Source organism: Thunnus thynnus, chromosome 8, assembly GCF_963924715.1.
Source record: "Thunnus thynnus chromosome 8, fThuThy2.1, whole genome shotgun sequence".
Lineage (NCBI taxonomy): Eukaryota > Metazoa > Chordata > Actinopteri > Scombriformes > Scombridae > Thunnus > Thunnus thynnus.
The window spans coordinates 18,816,215-18,841,589 of NC_089524.1; the positions used below are offsets into that span (position 1 = coordinate 18,816,215).

The 25,375-nt window shown below is 41.3% G+C and overlaps 1 protein-coding gene across 1 annotated transcript in view; it reads right to left on the reverse strand.

Annotated features, from left to right (window-relative positions):
- Positions 1–783: 783 nt before the first annotated feature.
- The window catches only part of insrb (insulin receptor b), an 85,809-nt gene continuing 61,217 nt past the window's right edge, over positions 784–25,375 (reverse strand). The window contains exons 5-23 of the mRNA XM_067596927.1: positions 20,686–20,825; positions 20,296–20,440; positions 19,963–20,177; positions 18,798–18,924; positions 18,352–18,602; positions 17,686–17,853; positions 17,392–17,590; positions 15,586–15,718; positions 14,894–15,047; positions 14,521–14,669; positions 12,702–12,858; positions 12,196–12,292; positions 12,013–12,080; positions 11,642–11,871; positions 10,515–10,625; positions 10,225–10,387; positions 9,871–10,000; positions 9,632–9,766; positions 784–9,023 (exon numbers count right to left, since the gene is read on the reverse strand). Coding sequence (XP_067453028.1) covers positions 8,669–9,023; positions 9,632–9,766; positions 9,871–10,000; positions 10,225–10,387; positions 10,515–10,625; positions 11,642–11,871; positions 12,013–12,080; positions 12,196–12,292; positions 12,702–12,858; positions 14,521–14,669; positions 14,894–15,047; positions 15,586–15,718; positions 17,392–17,590; positions 17,686–17,853; positions 18,352–18,602; positions 18,798–18,924; positions 19,963–20,177; positions 20,296–20,440; positions 20,686–20,825 — 3,127 coding nt within the window. The 3' untranslated portion in view covers positions 784–8,668. The remainder of the gene's footprint in view (positions 9,024–9,631; positions 9,767–9,870; positions 10,001–10,224; positions 10,388–10,514; positions 10,626–11,641; positions 11,872–12,012; positions 12,081–12,195; positions 12,293–12,701; positions 12,859–14,520; positions 14,670–14,893; positions 15,048–15,585; positions 15,719–17,391; positions 17,591–17,685; positions 17,854–18,351; positions 18,603–18,797; positions 18,925–19,962; positions 20,178–20,295; positions 20,441–20,685; positions 20,826–25,375) is intronic.

Here is a 25,375-nt window from a genome sequence, read left to right on the forward strand (position 1 = left end):
ATAAACCTTTAAATACACTTTTGCTCAAATCAGGAGATCTTCTGCTGGTCAGTATGAACAGGAGGAATGATGACAGCAGGCAAAACCTGTTGCATTGTTAGTTTGGGCACCTGACTGTTGTTCTAAGATAGATTAAAAATAATAATAAAGGTAGTCATCATGGAGGATGAACAGTCCATGTCATTGTTACATTTTTATATATCATATAATTTGATTGTTATCACTGATACATCAGCATAAAAGCAGCATTTTAACGTAGTTGGTCGAGATGGAAATAATTTCAATGTTTTATACTGCAGGGTACTTTTATGGGAAGAAATACATTAAATTTATAAGATCATGTTATATTTTGTAAATAAAATCTTGTGACATATAGTATATTTATATACAGCATAATGTAGTCAAATAAATGTAGTGAAGTAAAAAGTCCAATATTTCCCTCTGTATGCAGCCGGGTTAACGTATAAAGAAGCATAAAACTAAAAAAAGTAGTACCTCAAAACTGAACTTTAATCTACTTTCCACAACTGGTGACAAAAAATTGAAGTTCCACTTATAAGCTTTTTTCTCACAGCTTTCAACCGCATCTCAGTCTTCTTCAGTGATATATTGTCACCTGATAAAATGTGGTTGTGTGTGGGAAAAGCTACAGACGACTTATAAAGTGTGTTTTACATGTAAAATTCTGTCTCCATGCCTCAGTCCACTGTTAAGAAGTGCGAGAAGACACATATTCTCCAATAATTTTATTCATAATTTTAATATAAACAGTTAATTGTTGAATAATTTACACACAGCAAGATTTTTATTTTCATATCATTGCAACATTTTCTGTACATGTCACTACTTGGCTCTCCTTTGAAAACATAGAAAAAATAAATTGTCAAGCGTTCATTTAGTCATGGCACATTTTTGATCCTGTACAATATGCATGTAAATCTGTGTTCATGTGTGTGTGTGTATGTGTGTGTGTGCGTGCATGTGTGTGTGTTCAATATGTTGATATATGTGATACATAAAGATAATGGCACATTTGGATCCAGTGTGAGGGATGAAGCGATCTCTGTGGGTTGCGGGAGTTGAGTTTTTTGGACTGTACATACACACATATACACCTGCTGTCTGCATACGCACAGATGTCTCAACATAACGTATACACAACAAATCCCAAAATTAATACATCAGCATATTCATCGGCAATAAATGACATTAATAAAGAGGTATCCTGCGAGACTACACACAGCATTCTGGGGACCACCTATGTGCACCGAGGAGAGAAAGGAGACGAGAAGAAGGACAAAGAGGAGGAGGAGGAGGAGGAGGAGGAGGAGGAGGAGGAGGAGCAGCAGTCGGAGACAAAGAAAGCCGTGGTAAAGACTTCAAACCGAGGACAACACAGACACAACTCCATTGATTTAAACAACGTACAGCACAGGGAACAGGATAGAGACAAATATAAAGGTATTGGTGTGTAAACTGGAGCAGACCACTGGACAGACAGATGATTCAGACTTCAAAAAGAGGCTGCTTTCCTTTGGATTTGTCATCTAACCAACAGTAACCCTGAACCACACCTGTATGTCTTTAAACAGTGGCGTCTCTCTCTCTCTCCATAATCAACAAAACAAATATGAACAGTTCATCATCACACAACTGACAGACAGTACTTAATTCATTCATCGCTGAAAGTGTTTCGCTCTGTAACACCTTCAGCTTTACAGTCTAAACTTAAAAGATGCCAACAGTAAAGTTTTCTTTTTTTTTTTTTTTTTTTTTAAATTTTTTATTTTTTTAGCTTATTCAGGATTTTATCACTCGTGTGTCCTCTTCCTCAAAAGGATGTGCAGTGGTCTTTTCCAGTTTTTCACATAAAAAAAAAAAAAAACAACAACAAAAAACACACATTCGCAAACTAAACACACGTCTCTTGTCAGGAAACGATTTTCGCACGACAACATCTGTGACAGGTGACGCGTTTTGTTTTTTTCTTTGTGACACGAGAAAAAGGCTTTTATGGGTGACGACATGCTGCTGCGAACGGGCGTGGTGGGTCGAATGTGTGACGTCATATTGGCCGACATTCGGAGCATGCATCGGATTAAGAGCAGGAAACGTTTCAGGCCATACATATACTGTATTACGTCTTGTTTCACAGGGTTATAACCCTCAGACTGGAGTTGTGCTGCTCCTGTTAAAAAAAAATACATCGACAGACTCGACTCTGCTCTTTTCTGTGTAGTGGGTTGTGTCATGAACAAAAAAAAAAAAAAAAGAAAAAAAAAGAGGAAAACAAAAAAAAATCTATCTTTTCAAATTTAGAAAAAAGTTATATACACATTGATAACAATGTTAAATTCATAATGTACAAGAGTAGTAAAAGTTTACAGTCAGAAAAAGTAATTGTATTTGCCCTCCCTACTTTGGCTAAAAAAAATAGAAATCAACATCTCTAAAATGTAATACTTTTTTCTTTTCTTTAAAACAAAACAATAATACATACAATGCTTTGTTCTCACCCTGCACTGCGTTACGAGCATGCTCTGTCCAACCGCTTTTTTTTTTTTTTTTTTTTTTTTCAGGTCATCAGAGTTCAACAAAACAAACCTAAACTTCCCTAAATCAAGTGCTTTCGTTTTTCAGGGGCCGAGGGGAATCTGCTGCTATTTACAGTTAAGAGCTTATTAATCAGGTTTTTTTTTTTCCTTTTGCTTTTTTTTGTGAAAATCATGGAGCTGGACGCACTTCAAATGGAAATCCCCCCCAATTGTAATGCGATCACTTGTTGCTAATCGTGGGGTGTTTTTTTTGCATGTGCTTTGGGGTGTCGCTGTCAAAAACAGATTCATGATGGCTGCCGAGTAGCAAAAAAAAAAAAAAAAAAAAAAATCAGAAAGCGTCAAATTATCAAGCCGTCCGCTGGTACAGATAATTCATTTTCCATGCACAAAGCAAGCCAGAGCTTAGCAGAGTAGAGACACAAGTTCAACTTTTTTGGGTTTGTTTTTCTTTTTTTCTTTTTTGGTAAAAATCATCAGTCATATAATCCCAAATTACAGTATATCTCTCACCAAGCAGGTAGAATGTTTTTTTTTCTCTGCAATTACAACTAAAGAAAACAGAATTCATAAAAACATAATTCATGTGTTTTCATTTCATGTTTGGAGGTCCTCTTTAGTGATTGGTGGAAACTCGCCAGTTCTGCGTGGGAGGGGGTCAGGTTTGGCCCGCTAGTCTGAGCAAGGCACTACGGGGTCGGAAGCCCCCGATTGCTTTGCCACCCCTGACCTGCAGCGCTCCCATCCAGCCGCTAGAGGGCAGTCCAAACTGCATCACTTCAGAGTGAGAGGAGGATTCCTGATTATCTTTAAAAAAAAAAAAAAAAAAAAAAAGGGGGGGGGGGGGGGCAGAAAAGATTTCAGATTTGTCAAAAGGGTGTTTGGGTTTTTGTTGCTGAAAACGTGTCCTTGGGCTTATCATCTCCATTTTGCTTTTTGTAAGGATGCTGAGAACTTGCGCTTCAGTCAGAGTAGATAAAAGGTAGGTAGGTAGCTCTTCTTTCTCCTTATCCTCTTTATCCTCCAACCACAAAGCATCAGGCCGCCTCCCTGAGACGAAAAGTTACAATCTAGATTTCATGTCTGTTAATAGTTCTTATGGCACACAGGATTGTCCCAGTCCAGCTTTTTTCCTTTGCAGAGGGGGTGGGGTGGGGGGCTTGGGGGGGGTCCTCCTCTTTAAAACTTTTAACCAGCCCAGACGTCAGTGTCCTGATTAGCCATAACAGACCCAATCCATGGCATTGACAGAAAATAAAGGTTATCTCTTGATATTCACAGTAGAAAAAATATACATACAAAACAAAAAATCAGAACAGAGAAACAAATGAATGAACCAACGACTGGAGGAAAACGTTGGATTTGAACGCTAACTGTTTTGACCACAAAGAGACAGACATTGACAGACTGAAGAAGAGGAGTAGGGCTTTCTGCCAGACAACAGGTTTAGTCTTGATGTGATTTAAAAAAAAAAAAAAAAAGCATGAGTATCCAGGGCTTAGCTTGGTTAGCCTTGGCCGCATGTAGGTGATCACAGATATGCATTGAGAGTCACGAGACTTTAATTTTGTTTCACTCGTGCTAATGTCACATCCCCAGAAACCAGTAGAGCCGCTACTACATACAGTCCCAGAGGATTGGCATGTATGTAAAAGGGGAATACACATAATAAAGCTACGCAGCTTCTTCCAGTGCCCGAGGGAAGTCTCTTGTGGGTAATTCTATAAGCTGTAATAACAATGAAAGGGACAGACCACCTATAATGCTGCTCTCCTGCTGGATGTTCCACATTTAGTAAAAATATATAAGGAGAGGGATAATACTTGTATATTTATCAAACTGTGCAGCAATTACTACAGAAATGAGCTCTAAAAGTTAAAAAAAAATCTAAAATTGAAAATATGAAGGGCTGTGCCCCCGACAATATCTACATACTGCAGGGGTCGATGAGAGCTTCCCTCTGGGACACAAGGAGAAGAAAAAAACAGAAACAAAACAAGGGAGCAGAGGGATTAAATACACCACAGGGGAAAGGAATTCATCAGCAGTGTTGGTAATGTATGATAAAAGTGATATTATTTGAAATGATGGGATACTGAGTGACTGACGGGGGATGATTTCGGCTCTTTAGACTGATTCCTCCATATGCACTGAGGTAGACTCTGGCCAAACACAAAGACGACGACAATTACTAACTAACTAAACTAACTAACTAGCACTCCTCCTTTGCTTACCGCCGGCTACTCCGCCTACAATAACAAATTAGGCTCTTATATCGCTCCACTCTCAAAACACCTTAAAAATGCTCCACTAAAAAGCTAACTGTGTTCTTCTTATACAATGACAATGATCATAATAAAATAAATATCTGGTATTTCAAAGATATGGGCACCATCTTAATTAAAAATTGCATATGCGTGTGAACAACCACCACAAGAAAAGCAACCTAGATCGAGGTGGAGACGAGAGCTGTGTCCCACTTTCACCCTACATACTAATTCTGACCCGGATTTGGAGTATGTAGTGTGTTTTCATATACTATCTGTATGTAGTATTAGTATGTAATATGGAATTGTGACACAGCTATGGTCCACCATTTTTCTGTCATGTACACACAACTGATGGGCATCTGATTTTTTTTTTTTTTTTTTTTTTTTTTAATATATCTTTTTTTCTGCTTTTATTTCCCAAACTATGTCACAGATAATTTACAAAGTACAAAAGCCCAAGATTGTATCTCCTCAGAATAATTAGCTAAAATCAACATCATAACCTCGGGCGCCTCTGCGTGCTGACAGCACAGATTCTGGCCAATCCACAGTGTCACCGCTAAAGCACTGGGTGAACTTAGTGTTCAAACCTTACACTGAAACAAAAAAATTTAAATTAAAATTAAAAAAAAACTGCCCCAAAGACTCTTCTCTTCCACCGAAGAACATAGTTTAAACCCTACAAGCGCAAATGTAGATGTAAGCTTTGATTTCTAAACCTCTCTTGATACAAAGAGAGCACAGAGGCCTGGGTGTGTGTGTATGTGTGTGCGTGCATGTGTGAGTGTGTGTGTTTTACACTAGCCAATATAACTAGCCTGGACGTGGCTCTGGGTTTGAGAAGGCACTGGTAAAATATGGAGGCAGCTTCTCTGCTTTCTCTGACTCCAATTCTGTGGGTTCTCATTGTTGACAGAAAGCTGCCAACACTTTGGCTATATTGTAAGTGCTGAATGCTGTTCGGCTAGATTGGCAACCACACTGGTCTATGTGTCCAGAAAAAAAAAAAAAAAAAGGTTCCTCTCTACTCGACTGCTGACTATCGCCTCCCACCTCATCGACTGACGTGGTTAGAAAGTGAGCGAAGAGCATTTACGGAGGATCTGCTGTGAAATGCTGTCGGCCTTTGGGCTCCGAGTGAGAGTCGTAGTGAAATCATGATCATAAAATACAAAACAAGAGGGGTCAGCGATGAGGACACCTGACTTTTCTGCAATCTGTAGCTTTGTGTCGCATTGTAAGGGTTCAGTTGACAGGAATGTTTCTGATTCCCGGACAGGAGGGACAAACACGTTGCTAAAACAAAGGTGATTTGACTTCAGGAAAATGTAACAGTGAATGTTTAAGAAATTTGTCTGCCACTGTATTTCTAGCAAATCAACTATTAAGAAATAAGAAGAAAAAAAAAAAAGAAGTCTTTCATGTGAGTACTGATGGGGTGTGGTGATGGTATCAGCTTTGCCAGCAGGGAGGCAAAACAAGGGGACGAGGGAACGCGCAGTTCCGACTAAATCCTGGAATGTCAGACCTGAGTGAAATATCTGCTGCACACTGTGTCCTGGCTGCCTAACTGCATGTGATAGCAGAGAGAATAATAGGATTAACAATCACTCCCTCTCTCTCAGACACACTGAAAGACAGAGAGAGACTGCCTCTCTTTTTTTCTCTCTCTCTCTCTCTCTCTCTCTCTCTCTCTCTCTCTCTCTCTCCACTACCTGCTGTGGACTCGGAAAACAGTTGGAACTTTCCGTGTTTCTCCCCAGCCCTCCACCACAAAAACGTGGAAATTTCCACCGGCCTGATTTTGAGCAGTGGGTTCAGCAGCCAATGGGAAGCCTCAGGAAGACTGGAGGAGGGAGAGAGAGGGTGCAGGAGATGTGCAGTGCAGAGCAAACCGAACAGGACAACAATAAGAGGGGGGGGGGGGGTATGTGTGAATTTAATAAAACCCTCATTCTAACGCTGAGGTCCTGAATTGTGTCAGAAGGGGATGCTTTTGCTCACTATTTTGTGGTGAACTTTTTGCACTGCTCCTAAACGGGACAAAAAGATACCGCGGGCTAAAACCCACCTCAGGGCAGGAAACTGTCATCCACTTCACCTGCTTCTGACTGAGAGCTGTTTATCCCCCCCCCCCCCCATTCTGCCCCGATCCAAGCAGCACCGACAGAACTGAATAGTAATTACTGAGCTAACGAAAGCGAGTAAAATCACCAGGCCAGGACGAGCTCTCGACACGCTCTCTAACCTCACTGACAGTTAACACCGACTTCAATGCAACCACGTGAAAGACATGATAAACCTGTGATAACAACACATACTGTGGACCTAAACTCCAGCGTGATCTGACCAGAGAAAGACAGCAGACACAGAAGACAAACACATCAGGTGCACTGCGACCTAGAAAGACCTCATTCCCCTTTTATAAAGCTTTTTTTTTTTTTTTTTGGTTATTCCGTTGTTGTTGTTTTTTTTTCTCGTTTGTTTCGTTGTAGTAAAGTTGCCTCCAAATATTGACAGCTCTCAGTGGGAACGAGGTTTATAAAAAAATGATGCAGTGAGTTGACAATATTTTAGGGCTTTTCCCCTTTTTCCCATCCATGTGGTCAGACTACTCGAGGGGGGGCTGGAGGCCTAAGACACAGAGAGCACTGATGGTAGATTAGTGTGATTTCTGGGGCTATAAAAATAAGAAAATTTAAAAAACCCAGAAAGAAAAAACCTGGCAAAAATAAAAACTAAATACTAGCAAAGCTTCTGATGAAAAATATTACAAATATGAACTATTTACAAAAACATCAATATGTCATATATTATATATAAAATATTGGTACATTGATACCAATATTCCATATATACTATATATATTATATATATTTATATATTTCTATACCCACTAAAATATATCAAAGCAGCAGCTATTGGTCAGTCTGAGGAACTCCTTTGTCCAATTCTTAACTGTTTAAATATCCTTCAGCCATATAGTGAGGACACAGAAATAAAACTGAGAAAGAAAAGAGAGAAATAGAGAAAATAACAATAAAAGCAAATAAATTAAAACTATTCAGCAAACACCCGATGAATCTGTGTGTAGTTTGGAATTCTGCAGAACCAAAAAAAAAAAAAAAACAACGAAAACAAAACAAAAACAACATTCCTCTACGAATAGATGTTTGTTCTAGGATCAAGTCTTTGCAAGTCATCCCACCGTTTCCAAACAGTTCCAAACTGATTAAGTCATTGTTCAAAAGGAAATTAGTATAAGCGCTGATAGACACTTCTCTTTGTTTATAGGCCACGTATAAAAAGGCCACTATCTGAGTAAAAAGATTTCACTTGGAGAAAAAAAAAAAACAAAACAAAAAAAAAAAAAACAAAGCACAGAAATGTGGAAATGCAGATTGGTGGGTTGCGGGAGAAAAGGAGGGACAAGTCTTGAAGAGGTTCAGCGTAAGCAGCCTTGTGGTTGTCTAAGGTTTGTTGTGTTCACAGTTTTTTTTTTTTTCTCTTTTTCCATCACAATGAGTCCTGGAAACGTGGCAATAGTGAAAAACAATAGATAGGTAATATGGTAATAGAAAGTCCAATGTGTTGTGGAGGAAGTTAAAAAAGTGTTACACCATGTTTGCATCCCTTGCTTGCCTGTGTTTGGCAGCCATGAGGAAGAAAAATAAAAAGTCCTGAGATCTGTGTCTTTTTCGAAGGGTTTCTCCAAGAATAAGAAAAATCATTAGAAAATAAAAAGAGAGGAACATGAAGGATACAGAAAAAAATAGACTGGAAGAGAAAGAAGGATGGGAGGGGAGGGGCAGTTAAACGAGTTCATTTAGGAAACAGGAAATGTTAGGAAGGGCTGGATCTGGGCAACGATAAGATTCGTCCGTTTTTCTTGCCACCGTTCATGTGTGTGTAGGGGACATGCTCCTCATAGTTCCCCCTGAGGGCCACCGAGGGCCCGCTGTCCCTGCCTAAGCTCTCCTCTCTCTGGGAGTATGAAGACGGGTCCAGGGGGATGCTCTCCATGTTGTCCAGGTCCAAGTCAAACTCCTCTGTCTCGGGGACTTTGTTCTCCTCGCTGTAGAAGAAGGAGACCTCCTGGAAAGACGGGTGCAGGTCCTCCCGCAGCATCTCGATGATCTCGTGGAACATCGGCCGCATCTTCGGATTGTACTGCCAGCACATCTGCATTAAGCTGTGCCTGGAAAGGGGATGGCACGGCAGAAAAATGGAGACAGAGCTTGACACAGGAAAATCATATTTCTATAGAAATGGCTGCTTGGAAGGTGACAGATCATCATGCTGAATTGTATGACAGAGCACATCCAGAAATACAGGAGTGCTACCTGTTTCTACAGTAAAGTACGTCTTTGACAGATTTACTGTATCAGGCACATGCTGGGCCTAGTGAGACAAATGTGCTTTTTGAGTCTAAAAGTATAAAGTAGTTTCTGATAGTTAATAATGCAGATTTCTACCGAATCAGCTTCAGCTAAAGGAACAGTGGGAATCTTCCATGCAGCAGTAGGTAGCAAGCAATTATTCCCAATTACTATTTGATACTGTTAATACTATTGTATATGATTTGGTTACTTTCAAAATGTCTATCAGCAGAAAAAGCTACATTGAAAAGTTTGTAGATCAAATTTCCTTATTTTCCACAGCTCAGTTTAAATATTATTGTGTCCCAAATTCAATAAATAGAAGTTATCAAGTGGGTACCTTCCATCTGAGATACTGTGTGAGATTATCAGAACAAAGTAATAACTTGAGCTGCCACACGAGTAGTTTTGGGCTTTATTTACTCACATCCTCTCAGGGCAGTTGTCAGGCCGGTCCAGGTATCCTCCGTCCATGACAAATTTGAGAACCTGCTCGTTGGATAAACCCTGGTAAGGCTGCTCTGCTAGTGTACTGATCTCCCACAGTACAACGCCAAATGACCTGCAGACACACACACGCAAGAAAATGTGATCAAATGCATTAGTGATGTAATCGGGATTGGAGGACAACTCCTGAGGTGTGAGATGTGACCGCTGGTGACCTACCAGCAGTCAGAGTGGGCGGTGAAGACTCCATCTTTCAGAGACTCTGGAGCCATCCACCTGACAGGAAGCAGGCCTTTGCCTCCTTTACGGTAGTAGTCAGTCTCATAGATGTCTCGTGTCATACCAAAGTCTATGAGAGAGAGATTGAGAGAGAGAGAGAAAGAGCTCAGTACAAGGTGATGACTTTGATTGTTGGTGACAATACATGCAGGTACTGATCTAAATATATTGCAACATCTTCAGCTGTAAGCAAGAAACCAGTTCAGTTCAACTAAAACGCAAATCTAACTAAACAAATTGAAAAATGCGATATGAACAACGAGGAAACCACAACAAGTACAAGATATGCGATACCTCCAATCTTGACGGTGAAGTCCTCTGCCACCATGCAGTTCCTGGCTGCCAGGTCTCTGTGGACAAACTTCTTGGCGTTGAGGTAGGCCATGCCGTCTGCAATTTCTGCAGCCATCTGGATCATCTCCTTCAGCGTAGGTGGAGGACGGCCTGATGGGTTGTTCTACAAAAACACACACACACACACACACAAGACAGTTATACAGTCTGTCAAAATATTATATATATATGTATATGTGATGCTTGGACGTATATCTAAACCGTTCTTTTGGGTTCTCAGTGACACATACCTCAGAGTCTGGCCTGAGACTCCGCAAGTAGCTCTTCAGGTCCCCGTGGGTCATCAGCTCCATCACTACCAGGGTGGGCTGACCTTTGGACACCACACCTAACAGACGTACCTACATAGAGAAATGATAAAAACACACATGGTTATGCACAAGGGAAACTCTACCAAACCCTGTTTACGCTTTAACTGACTCACTAGTACACACACTTTTCCATTATAACCAGAAACCACACAGCCTGAACCAGCATCTCATCTCTTGTTGGGAGGTAAAGTATTAAAGACATTTTAATTAACTTAATTCAAATCTGCAGATAAACTTCCAAATCTGACCTATAGCGCAGTCTTTTGAACAATGATTCATTCTGTGCAGATGGTTTGTTCAAATCTAGTAACTGGGGTGGCTGTGGCTCAGGAGGTAGAGCGTGTCGCCCACTAATCGGAAGATCTGTGGTTTGATCCCCACCATGTCGAGGTGTTCTTGGGCAAGATACTGAACCCCAAATTACTTCCGGTGGCTGTGCCGTCAGTGAGTGAGCGTGTGTGTGAATGAGCATTAGAAACTCCTTCTGATGAGCAGGTTGGCACCTTGCATGGCAGCCTCTGCCATCAGTGTATGAATGTGTGTGTGAGAATGGGTGAATGTTGGCATGTAGCGTAAAGCGCTTTGAGTGGTCTGAAGACTAGAAAGGAGCTATATGAATGCAGCCCATTTTTTTACCATTTAACTGATAGCAAAAGGGTTGCAACCAAATTTGAAATATTATAATAATTAATATTATTCCCTTACACCTCAGCATGTTTTTTTTTTTTGTTTTTTTTTTTTTACAGCTGACAGCACAACATACGGTAGTTTAATTGATATTTAGCAGGTTGTTTCATAAAGTAGTAATGGTAAGCACAATTGCTTACCAAGTGTGAATATCTGTTTAGGGAGTCAAACTGTGTGTCAATATGGCAGCATCAACACAACAAGCGAGTCATGATTCTGTGAGTCATACATGTTCATGCTGGTTTCTAAAGTGACTGAAAGCAGCGATGTACTATAATTCACAAGTGTATGGATAGCTTTCCTCTCAGTGATGAAGCTGTAAGAGGAGACAGTTTGAAAGGTGTCATTGAGCCTCGTACCACGTGGTGACAGCTGAAAGCCTTCATGACGGACGCTTCGTTGAGGAACTCGATCCTCTCTCGCAGGCTGGCCGATTCATTGACTGTCTTGACTGCTACACGCGTATCCGGGTCTCCTTTGACGATGTCCTTGGCAATTCCTTCGTACACCATGCCAAAGGAACCTTGACCCAGCTCTCTGAGCACCGTGATCTTTTCACGCGGTACCTCCCACTCATCAGGAACATACACTACACGAAACAAAGACACAATTTTCATTCAGTAATTTATCACAATCTTTTTAAATATAGGTTCAATTATTTCACGCTGGCTCACATCCAAATGTGTTGCACTTGCTATTCTTTGTAATTTAGTTATGTTATCTTTCTTACCATCATTGGCGCTGAGGTACTCAGGGTTTGAGGAGGCGATAAGAGGTCCTGTCGGGCCTTCTGTTTGCCTGTAACACAACCACAGAAAGCCGTCTGAGATACTGAAAACTCTCTCTGATGTCATATGGCATCTGCACAGATTATGTATTCAGCAGGATGGATCATTCTGATCAAAGATCTTACTTCTTCTTGAAGATCACAAAGACTCCACCTCCCACGAACAGCAGCAGGATGAAGCAGATGACTGGACCAATCACAACACCAAATAAACCAGGATCCTCTGCAATAAACACAGCAGTCATTGGTCAGTTTACTTGGAAGACTGCAGAGTATGGAAGACAGATCAGCAGTAAAGAACAATAATGTGTATGTAACAATAATGGTTATTAAATATCTTGCATGTCTATCTCGCATCAAAATTTAGGGACAAACAAATTCCAGAAAATTCAGCACATTTTTTCACTTTTTTGTCCGATAAAATAAAACATGAAACAAACGTCTAGAGATTTTGTTCTGAGCGAAACATAAAAGCGTTCAGTTTTACAGTTACAGTTTGGCTTGTTAGAACTCGCCTCGAGTCAAAGGCAACAGCGTGTAAGCAGTTTATGAACTTCCAGATGCATGTGAATAATGTATGACAGTTATACATGTGAGTTCAGTTAAGTCGAAGCTATAGCCTCCAGCCTTACTGTTGGGCATGGAGAAGTAAGTGGTTTCTGTGAAAGAGCCATTTCCTGCCAGCGAGGTAGCACGGATCCTCACGCTGTAGTTTCCAGGTTGCACAAGTGAAAGCTTCGTGCCACCTGACTTCAGGTAGGCGGGACGAGACACACAAGCTGTGTGAACCTGAAGGAAAAAAAACAAATCACTTCAACATAAGGAATCATGAGGAATAATTCATTCATCTAACTGAAACTGAAATTTAAAGTCATGGCAAGCCATTTTACCAGAGTGGGGCCAACTATCTGTTTAAACTGCAACACATCATCTTCTTTTGTAGATCTGAGTGCAGAATTGTATTTTCACTTAACTGTTCTTTGCCAGATGTGGCCTGTTAATCAAGAGCAATTTGAGATTTGGTGTCCTGACTAAGGACAATAAGAAGAACCTCAGATTGAAGGCCACTCTTGAACCCGAGTCACTCCACTACACGCACTCACATCTGGGAGCAAGTCACCAATTGTGCATATTCTAACTGGGTTTACTCTTAACAAAAACATTAGATAACAATAATGGAAGTGTGTAAAAAGTGGAAACACTGTAGGAAACAATGTAAAAGACCTATTTTGGGATGCATGAATATAAACCCATACAAGCTATTCATTTTAGGTTGACTCAAATAAGAATTATTAATATGTGTCCTTCAGCAATGACTTGCTTTAATCCAAATAAGAAATAAACACTTTGGTCAAACTCTAAAACTCTTACAAGACTGCAAGAATTAATAAATCATTTTATATGGTGTCATTACAAAATATACATTGAATGAAAAAAGGAATTGTTAGGCTTTTGTCAGCGTACTATTTATATATAATTTTGAGTTTACATATTGTAGGTGGCAGATATAGATGATGAAATACTACAAAATTGTGTTTTAATATTCACAACTTTTGGTATGCAGGCCAATTAACAGACCAGTCAGCCAGAGGTCTGCATTAAAAATGTATATTTAGTATTATTCACCTTTTGTGTTACGTTTTGCTATATGCCACCACTGTGCTGGTAACCGAATAATTAAACTGAATCTCTGTCATGCTGTAAACATGATCCTTAAATAAACACCAGATCAGTTTGTTTTGGCTGCAGTGTGTGTTAATAAGTGTGTTCTCAGCGCAGTGCACTGGAGAAGTCGTCTGAGATGCCAGTCTATCCCTGCCACTGCATTCTAGTCTTCCTTCCTGCCTCTGTCACTATGGTAACAGAGCTGCTACTGGCTCCTAGGGTCAGGCAGTGCAGCAATGAATAGCAATGAGAGATGAATTCACACATTTGCTGCACGTAAACAACAACAACAACACACATACTCACTTACACACTCACACTGTCACAGACAAGCACTTATGCGCACAGATACACAAAAATAATAATATGCAAACACACACACACAAGGCAGAAAACATCAACACACACAGTGGCAGCATTGGGAGTTTGTAAACAACTATTTCCTTTGTTCCTCTCTCCATATAAGGAACAGACAAAATTTGAGTGTATACAGCAATCCTTTCCTTTCATGCCTGCTTCCACTCCCCAGAGTCTACCCAGATCACTTCTTGTTCTGTCTGCATTTCTTCTCACCTCCATCCACGTTCTCTTGCGTGCCTGTCTCCCTTTAAGCCTACTGTTTCTACTTCCTACAGAGTATATCAAGATTATTGCTAGCGGCTCTCTCCCTCCCTCACCTCTGTTGCCTCCATTTTCTTGAAAAACAGTCATCTGATCCCTCTTTGCTCCTTTTTTTTTTCCTGTATCCTCACTCTCTAAAAAAGTTCAGTGATGGTTGGTACTGACCTCCGTGTCTCCAACCTTCCTGTAGAACACCTCATACAGGATGATGAGGCCATTAGGGGAGCGAGGTGTGTTCCATTTAATGAACACAGAGGAAGGCTCGCCATTCATTATCTCATGGGTCACAGGGCCTGGGATGTCATCTGCTTTCTCTGCAGGTACCAGACAAAGAAAATCACATAACATGTGTACAGTACAAAGCACTCCACTTCTACATTGTTCTGAGTGTGGAAACTTTTTGTTTTGGGGATCTAATTGAGTTTAATTGGATAACCTCTGGCCTATGTTAATGCTAGCTGGACTGGGTGTATGTATGTCAAAAGCATGCATATACAGTGTGTATTTACATAAGTGTAAGATTTGTATTTGGTCTTACCCTCTGGCATAGTTCTAGCACTGACGTAAGTAGCCATGCTGCAACGTTTGAGGTCCGTCGGATGGTTGCAGGCCATAATCTCTATCTTATAACTAGTAAAGTGGTGCAAGTTGGAGATGACGGTCGACTCTTTTGAATACACCTTTAGCTCCACCTGAGCAGAAAAAAACAAGAGATCTAATTGGCCAAAAAGTGTCTGACTTCATGGCTATACTCAAATCATATCACATTCAAAACTATTTACTTTTCCCCTAACTTGAACAACCAATTTCCCTCGTACTGCAGTCATATCAAATACTAGTTTATTATAACATTAAGCCAATATAAACAATGTTTCATGGAGTATCACATCTTCCTGTGCCAGCCTGAGACTAAACTGATACTCTTCCCTTGTATTTTTCTTGTAATGATATGAGGTCAGACAAAAACAAAAATATGTTATGTGCTTTAAACACATACAGTATGGAATAAATTGCATTAAATACCATGGATAATGCTTAAGTTGAAAGAAAATCACAAAACTGGAAATAAATTATTTTTTAGAGGAAAGTTTTCACTTTGACAGATTTTGCTTCAAATAATTTTGAGCAACTGTGTTTAACCCGGAATATAGGATAGAAAACTCAATGACAAGTGATCTGACATACAAAAACATAATTTGTAAAGTATACAACATATTAAGTGTTTGAGACCTTGGATCCCTCTTCATCCTCATCGTCTGGTGCGGCTGTGGTGGAGCCATATAGCAGGTTGGGGGCTGTGGTAAGGAAGAAAGGGGTTTGGGTGGCGTTGGCAACTCCCACTGAGCGTCGCCGACGAGATGGTCTAGAGAAACAGAGCAACACATAGAGCTGTTAGTAAAGGTTAGGTAAAATGCTACAAAGAACACAAACTGGAGAAAACTTAAATTCTCTAACATGAATGATGAAGATGAGCCGGGATAAATTATTGACACAACAGTCAATATCATTTTGAGAGATTTTGACTCTGGCAGATGGCGGACAGAGCAGCAGTGCAGAGGAGGCCAATAAGGACCTCTGCTCACACTAACCTTTACAGTGTGTAGCAAGTCTGACTGCATGACATTTATCCACTAATACCCCCTACTGCCCTGCTGGAAGAAGTACCAACACTGACCACTAGGTGGTGCCAATAAGCAAAGTCCACTTAACTTACAGTGGTAATGAGTGTAATCCCACCACAGAGGCTATGAACTTAAATCAATTCAGACACAGACAACCTGGAGGGCATCTCAGTGTAAGATCATGATGTAGAATCACTGTCTATGAAAAGGAAAATCTTCTCCCTTCCTTCAAAAACTAACTCTGTTAAGTATCTTTGAGAAGTTCTTTGAGCACTTCACCCCATGCTACTGCAGTGAGGCCTCTCCTTCCCTGAGCGGGAACGTTGTAGGACTGAGTTAATGTTGAACCGATACTTGCTCAGGTAAAGAGAAAAATACAAAACTTCCTGCATCCCTTTGCGTGATGGAAAAAGAAAGCAGAAAGTTCTTTGTGTACTTCAGTTTATGAAGCTGACCTTGGCCAATACAACAGCATGGGTTCAAAACCCAGCTGAGGTGTGTGTGAGTTTGAGTGTTTGTGAGTGTGTGTCCAAATGGCAGTCTGCATGACTGCACCCCTGACTGGCATGAATGATAATGGGCACAGTAATCACTCCCCTAGGGAAGCGGAGGGACTGACTGTGGGTGTTTGTGTGTGTGTGTGTGTGTGTGTGTGTGTGTGTCAGGAGAGAGGGTAGGGGCACCGGGGCCCAGACAATCAGCACCTCCCACCCTAAGCCCCCCACAGTAGTGCCCAGTACAAAAACAAGGGTCTAGATAAACCACACACACACGAATGGATGAGACAGAGCTGGCACAGAGACATTTTAACACACACATCATGGTGGCCGAGACAAAAGAAGAGTGGTCTTGTCTGGCTGGATCAAGGGGCTCCGGCGCTGCTGCTGCTGCACCGCCACATACAGCAACTAATAAAGCAAGAAGCTCCTCTCGATGCTAAACAAAATGTACTGAGTTTTGAATGTGTACAAGTTTTTGAAACAGGTACACATTTATTTAAAGATGTGTAGGTGACCTTTAGCGCAGTCAGTGTGACAAGAAAGAAGTTTTAAGTTGGCCTGAACTTGTTTAAATTGTTCAGTCAAGAATTTTAACAAGAATGATGATTCGATTACTTCAACCTTTTCAAGTCTGAATTAAACATTCATTACTTAAAAGATGAATTTTTAGTGGATCATTTTTTGACCTCTTAAATACTGTGTGAAATAAAACATTTCAAAATATAACCCCCCACGGAAGTCATCGTTCCTCAAAGGTAAACAAAAGCAGCAGCCTGACTAGAAGAGAAACTTGTAGTCTTTAAAAACTTAGGGGGACCACCAGAATCAATAAAATCACTAGTTATTTCAAGTTAAAACTAAAATGACTGACAACAAAAAAAGAAGTAAAATGTATTATAACACAGACAGCGTACCTGCTCTCAAAGACTTCATTGTGGAGGTAGTCTTCGAAGGTCTTGCGGTACTCTATCTCCTCCTGCTCCTTCTTAAGCTGGATGTCTGTCTTGGGGCAGGCGCAGCACTTGCCGCCTAAGGTGGGTTCGTCTGTGTGGTTCCACTTCTGCTCATCCTCACTGTCCAGGTGGGTCGGGGTACGAGATGGCAGCTTCATTCCTGAGTGGGACGAGGAAATTCAGGAGTGTGAAAAAGTGACACAAACAAAAGTGAGCTTAGCTGATCTGTTTGTGAACGGTCCTCTGGATACTCACCTTGTAGACAGTAGTCAAACTTGTAGAGGTCGCTGTCCTCAGGCTGCTTACGACAGATGACCCGGTAGTGGGTGATGTTGCCGTTGGGGTTGGTGGGAGGCTTCCACTTCAGGATGATCTGAGAAGAGGAGTTGGAGGAAGAAATGGGGTCCAGAGGCACGGAAGGCTCTGAGGGAGACAGAGGAAGACAGAGAGACAATAGTCAGGATTGCGTTAATATTATATGACCTTCGTTATAAAGATTATCTCAACTGCATAAGCGTATTTCCTGAAACACTGTTCTCCAAATGTTAAACACAATCATAACATTATTCATAGTTCTGCAGAAGGCTTTACTCAAAACTTGATTCAAATTTAAACAAATTCCTCACATGATCAGTTCATCATTGACGCCATAGTGAACTTTTCTTTTATCATCACCCAAAGGTAACCTGTGGAGGTTTTGACTGCCAGTGGCACTATGGAGCAACGATTTGATTAGGTTCCTGTTTTGTTTGTACATTTACACGCATGTGAGTGCAGGTGACGCCATTCACATTCCTTTTATACTCTAGTCAGCTAAACAGTATCCATCAAATCCAACTTCCAAAGCAATGTACAAAGTCTCTTATAAAAAAAACCTGTGTTTTGATGTGTGTGCGTGTTTTTTTCAGCGCAGCAACTCACTGGAGGCGTTAGTGCGGACGTAGATGATCTCGCTCTTGGCTCCGTGAACCTGGTGCTCATCAGATGCAGACAGTTGGGTTTTAACCATGATGGCGTACTGCGTCCAGGGCTTCAATGGTCGGATTAGGTGCCCCGGCTCGAGCTGCTCCTTGCTGTCTGTGACACGGGCGGGTGGGTCAACATCAGCAATGACCCAGCTGTTAGAGCCGCACGCGTCCTGCCCATCAAACTCCGTCACGTTTTTATATGGCCTGGAGATGAGGGAAAGAAAGTCATCAACTATAAGAAGGATAGAAGTATCATTGTAGCTTATTGGGCAAGGTAAAGTCAGTCGTATTTGAGCATAATGCTTGCTCATTATGACTAACTGCTATAATTTTATTTAACTTTGGTGTGTGTTATGCCGTGTTATGAAAAAAAACCCGTGATTTTTCTTGGATACTTACGCCTCTTTGTAGAGAACCATAAAGCCCAGCAAGTCTCTGAAGTCTAACGGCCAAAAGGGCTCCCACTTCACCATAATCTTATTTGATGTGGTCTTGATCACGGTGAATTTCAGCAGCTTGGTCTCACCTAAGGGACAAAAACAACGAAACAGACGATGCTCAGCACATGCCTTCGGTGAAAGAGCAAATGAACAGTAGAACATCAAACATGCTGCCGCTTCCCACTTTTGAGGTCCAGGCAATCACAACGTAATAGTTAAAACAAATATAAGAAATAACAGGATTTCTGCACAAACATCACAGACAGTAGGGATGTCCTGATGAGTTTTTTTGATTTTTTTTGTACTTAATCCAAGTGAAGTTCTTTAATGTTGAGTGTCTGTGATATTAAGTCCAATCTAATACTTCTATTTTTTGAAAAAAATGTGTATTTAGCCCTAAGAAGGCACAAATTAAAATCAGTAAAACCAAAAAGATATATTTGACAGCTGAAATGCTTTGAATTAAAAAAATATAGCTGCGTCAAAACTTTTCTTTAAACATTTTTCTATAGGCTTTAGGTGTTGCATATATTCCTTTGATGTTTTGTATATTTTTCCTGTAGGAAGTAGTGCTGGGACATTGTCTCTTCATCTACAGCTTGAAAAATTACAGAAGCTCAAATGAGCTGTCAACCAGCAGCATAACTTAGTTGTAGTACACCTGCAAACTGTATCTCAGCCCGAAGCAGCTTGCTTGTTTTGCTCGCTGACACTGGCTGTCTGTATGGACACATTATTTAATTTCATTCAGCACCTGGCTGCTTTTATTTCTCAGTTGATTTACTGACAACACTGTGCATTAAGAGCATGTTACAACATTATCATACAGCATGGGATACTACAATACATTTAGTTAACAGGCTGTAATGCATGTACTCTCAGCCTTAAGAGCTAAAAAGAGCAACACTAAGATAGTAAAAGCAAAACGAAACAGAAATCTTTTTAAATTTGATTGAAAAATAAATTAATTATAGTTGTATTGCAAGCATTAACCATGCAATTGCTAAAATATTTACATTTTAAAAGAATTTTTATCAGTAAGGTACTTTACCACCACCTCGATGGTGAAGTACCATCAAGCCCATAAACAATCAAATGACATCAAGTCTGACTGGTTTTCTTACAGGAGGCTTGGTCCCCGTTGGTGCGAGCAGCGATGTCACTCTTTTGGTTGCGCTCTTTGGCTCCTGTTATCTCCTCCATCTTTCTGATTTCAGACATGCAAAGTTTAGAGTTGTAGTGGAAGAAGGTACGACCACGCAGGATGGTCAGGTTGTGTTTGGACCAATCCCACAGCTCACGCAGGTTCTGGTTGTCCAACGCAAAGAAGGCGTGGGTACTAGATGAAAGACAGATAAAGAAATTAATGTACTATGTAGGATAGACTGTTTATTGAAATGTATATACCTGCAGAGGAGAGGAGAGGAGAGGAGAGGAGAGGAGAAGAGAGGACTTACTCTCCCTCAAGATGCTCCCCTCTGATGATGCGTAGTTTGCGGAGGAAGGAGAGAGAGACCAGGGCGTATGCTCTGCGAACAGTCAGGTAGCCTGTGATCTCCTCAATCTGGCCCAAACTAGCCTCCAACTCAGCTGCTATGTTATCTGCAAGGAGACAGACAGTTGGTGAGCCACTAGGTGATGGCAGAAGACAGATGGTCAGACAGACAGCATATCTGCTACAGTTAAAAGACACAGACACACAGGCAGGAAATATAAATCGATAGAGAAAGTATATGGTTGGAAGTTCTGATAAAGAGAGAAACGGAGAGACAGAGATGGAGGAAGAGGAGACGGAGATAGTGAGTGAGGCTGAGCCTGAGCAGGTGGTGAGGTGTAGTAGTACTCACTCCCTCCACGAATCTTGATGATCATGTTGCCGTGGAGAACGGTGCAGCCTCTCAACGCCTGGGCAGAAGTTACTGAGTCAATTGTCTTATTTCCCACACATAGTTTAGGACACAGGCCTGCACACGGCGAACAGGTCAACCTACACAGAGAGAGATACGCATCAACATCCTAATGAATGAGGTGAGGGCGTTTGTGTAAAGCACAGAAACTTTACGTCATTTACAGACACAAAATACTCAGCTGAGGCTGCAATGTTCACGAGAGAGACATTATGTCACAATCATTTTTAAACGCATGATCGGAGACGTCATGGAAACGTGGCAGAGCAATGCCTTAAGTGGAAGCAGACAACAAACTGGTTTTCGAAAGAGGAAAACACAAAAAATACCATGAATGTTTCTGTGCGTTGATATCAGAAATGGAATGGAGCAGGATTGAATGGTATGAGGCAGGAATGCTCAATGACGTACTGGCGTGGCGTGGGTTGGGACCGAGGATGACATTGCATTTTCAAACAACAAGGCTGAATCTGTTCAGAGGAATTTAACCGATATAAACTTGTTATACTGACTGGAATCTATTCATATAAGTCATATCCACTCACACATGCAGGCAGCTATCCAGCCTCATATCTGAGTTTGTGATGGTGTTTGCGATTTTTATCTTTTGTTCTCTGCATTTTATACAAATTGAAATGTAATAAATAAGGTTATAAAACACAATTTTTACTTGATTTGACTGAATATCAAATAAAGATTTTATAATAGCTGTAGTGACAGCAAAATGCATTAGAGCAACAAACTCTACAGACAAAACTGCTTAAACATCAGCAGTAGTGAGTTTAAGGTTTCCCAAACCAATCAACTCAAATGAGAAACAAACAGAACCTTGCAATTCAATGAATGAGCTGATGTATTCAGAGGTGAAACTCTGTAATTCTCTCAATTAATTTGATAAGTCCTATTATGAATCCATAGGCTTTTAGGAGTAGAATTAGATTATGCAATCTCTCATCCACATCTGAGCCTCCTTCATTTTTATTAGCTCTGGGGGATAGAAGAGAGAGCGTTTTCACCCTTTGCTTCAAATTCATTCTGTTGCACATGCTACACACACGCACGCACGAATGCACACACACAGAGTACAATCGCAGACAACAAAAACAACATGACTGCAACACCAGCTGCAGCTCCCAACAGACATTCCTCTGTTTCTCTCTCTCTCTGAGCTCAATGAGTGGCGTCCTCTCACTGCAAACATGTGCTTATGCACGTAATCACATACACACACGTACACTGAGCAATGAGGCCTTGATAGTTGCTGCCTTTCAGGAAATTCATTCACAAAAGGCAGGCCTTGTCTAGCGAGCAGCCGGGTACACACCACACAGAGAAAAGGGACCCAACGCTTCATTCACAAATGAGCACTTTTTTTTAAGCCCTCTCAAAAGAACATAATCCCTCTCTTTAATTCCACTTCCAGCTTTGACATCCCTTACCACAAAGGTCTGCCTCAGACGTAAACTAAAAAGCTGTATTTTGGTTGGTTAACAACAAAATCTTGAAACTTCGCTCTTAACACCAACAACTGATATCTTCCCCCACCCACCGATGTCTTTTTAGGGGGCTGCTCTGATGTGAGGTGGCCGTGCAACAAAAACGAGAAAGTCAGGTCAAAATTTTCAGTGTTCTTGAAAAAATATGCTTATATCTACAAAGCAGGGTATGACATTGGATCATTGGAGTGGATTCTGAAGTCCAATCGGGGTTTGGGAGCTCAAAGCTGAGGAGACAATGACATCAAACGGCAGCCTTAACAGGCACCTTTTTAAGGCAGCCCCTGTGCCCTGGGAACAGCTAACAAAGGATGCTGTCGCTCACTGCAGGGACCACGCAAGCTCTGCATGAACTGCCATTTGTAAGCTCACCCTGTTTTAATTCCATGTTTATGCAACTCTTATTGTAATCCCCCTCTAAAGGAAGCAAGCGCACACACACACACACACAATCTTAACCAAATTGTGCCCCTACTTTCCCCCCAAACAGCACAGCCTTGCTATAGAAGCCATTTGCCATAGAGACATGCAACACTGAGTCCCAGGGGTGCAGTTTTGGTCCTTGTCTGGTTTTTCCTATCCACTCTCAGGGAGCCAAATGAACCATTACACACCTGGCTTCTCCTAGTTTCCATCTTATCAAGCTTTTAATAATTTACATCAATCAGAGGCCAAATCATTGTTTCCCCTCTATGACTTCTGAGTGAGTGGAAAGTAACTGTAATGATCTCCCCGAAACAACAGTGAGAAGCAAAACTCAAAGATATTTTGTGTCTCTCTCTTTTTCTCCCACATGGAAAATTGTAAATTCAGCTTCTCAAAAGTAACGCTCTAGTTGCAGTGTAGAAAGACAGAATGTTTTGGGCCGTTGTACTGAAAAACACAGACACACAGGCAGACAGGCTGGGTCCAACAGCAGCTCTTAAAGGGACAGTGTTTATCTGTCCGGCTGAACCCTGTGACTCGGGCTCCAGGGTCTGCTAGAACCATCTAGAACAGCGGCCGCAGCTGACGCTTGGGTTTGGTTTCGGGCCCGGGCCTGGCAGAACCAGACCGTTTGCACGCACGCACGCAAGCACACACAAACACACTGCTGTACTACTGTGCTCTCACAGCATCCAGGAAAGATGAGCATACTCCTTCATACAGTAGATGTTAGTGAATGTGAAATGTTGAGAGAGAAAAGCTACCTGCCTGGAGAGAAGAGCTGGGACAAAAAGGGGATAAAGAGACGATGTATAAAAATTAATGGTACAGTCTACATACATAAAGTGTGTCTAAAAATACATTTTATCATGATTGTTCAAAAAAGCATCTGAAACTATTCCCTGACTGTGTCGTTTCTCAGCCGCACAGGATTATGTGACCGTTTTGACATTGTTGTGATGTTTGTATTTTTTTCTGTTGTATTCATAGTGATAACTTAACATAGTCACTATCCAACCTAACATTAAAGATACTCAAATTTGCATAATAATAGTGAAAGATACCCAAGGGAGGTAAGATCTTACTACCCAACGGTTTATTGGCGTCACAGAAAAACCATGATGCAAACCTTTGGGTGTCCTTTTCTTCTACTCTGGAATATCCCTCCTCCTCGTCAATCCTCACTGGGGTGTGTGTGTATGTGTGTGTATGTGTGTGCATTTGTACATCGTGTGTCGTCTGCCTGACTGTCTGGAGATGTGTGTGTCTGTCTGGGTGTAGCTTCTGCCAGGCTAAGCCACTGTGATGACGCTTGTTCTTGCTCTAACCAGACCATAGCAGCAAAACACACACACACACACACACACACACACACACACACACACACACACACACACACACACACACACACAGGCCCTGATGTTGCAACTGCAACAGAATCCTAATGGAAAAGAAAAGTCTTGTTTATCACATAATGTGCACACACAAACATCCATACGTAAGCACACAAAAACAAATACACACGTGCACGCACAAACACACACACACACACACACACACAAAGGATGCCAGTCTGCCTTATGCCTCAGGGTGTATGAGACTTAAAGCAATGTTCTTTTCTGTCTAAGCACCTGATAATCCCCACAGGCTGGCAGCATGCAAGGGAAAGTCAATCTCTCTCTCTCTCCGACACAGACACACATGATACATTTGAAGAAAGTCATGTTGGGTTAAAATGTCCTTACCGTTCCCGCTGGCTGTGCTAAAAACTCATGTGCATGTGAGTTTGTGTTATTTACCTGATAAATACATCTATATATACACACCACTCTGTATCTGGACACAGTGCACATTTCCCCCGGCCTGCACCTGGAAAAACCCGACCAAACACAAGCTAATGTAGTCACAAACACGTTCTGCACACACAAACAGTCAAATGCATTGTGCGTGCACACACATACACATTTATATATGCACAAACACACATGCATTTACACAGGTATACCAGAAACACACAAACACCATCAATCATCCAGCCACCTGTGGCTTCAAGCGATGCAGACATCTTCGGCACACAACCTTCTCTTATTAGAACAAACAGAGAAATGCGCCTCTCTGTCCTTCTTTTTCATTCATTCTTCATCTGTCTTCCTTCTTCACACTCCATTAATGTCTCTATACCACCATCCAAGGACTATTTTATCCCCCACGTTTTTACTGGAAAATGTCTTATCCCTATTGCCAGTGTCTGAAATTAACACCCGCCAAGCACCAAATGCAGGTAGATTTTCTGTTCGGTGAGTAAATCTTGGAAGGCTATTCGCCACACTGGCGGGTAAACGTTTGTACCAAAATAGTCAAAATCTAGTATGATGGCTCGTAGGAAATTACTCATGTTTGTCCCTATACCATCTAGATACATGGACCACGTGTTTTTACGCACATCTAAACAGTGCCGTGAAACTGTAGGAGCGCTCGAGACAGTCTGAGGCGAAGGAGCACCAGCCGCAGACCGTCTCGACTGCTCATAGTTTCGTGGCACTGTTTACTGTATGGGACGCCTTTTTTTCTTTTTTGCCTCTGATATGCTTACCCTTATATTCTTACCCTAACCTTAACCAATCTCACTCCTCATGTGTAAACCTAACCAACCCAACCACAAGGGAAACGAGTACTAGCCAATCAGAGGCAGAGTAGGGCAGGCCATG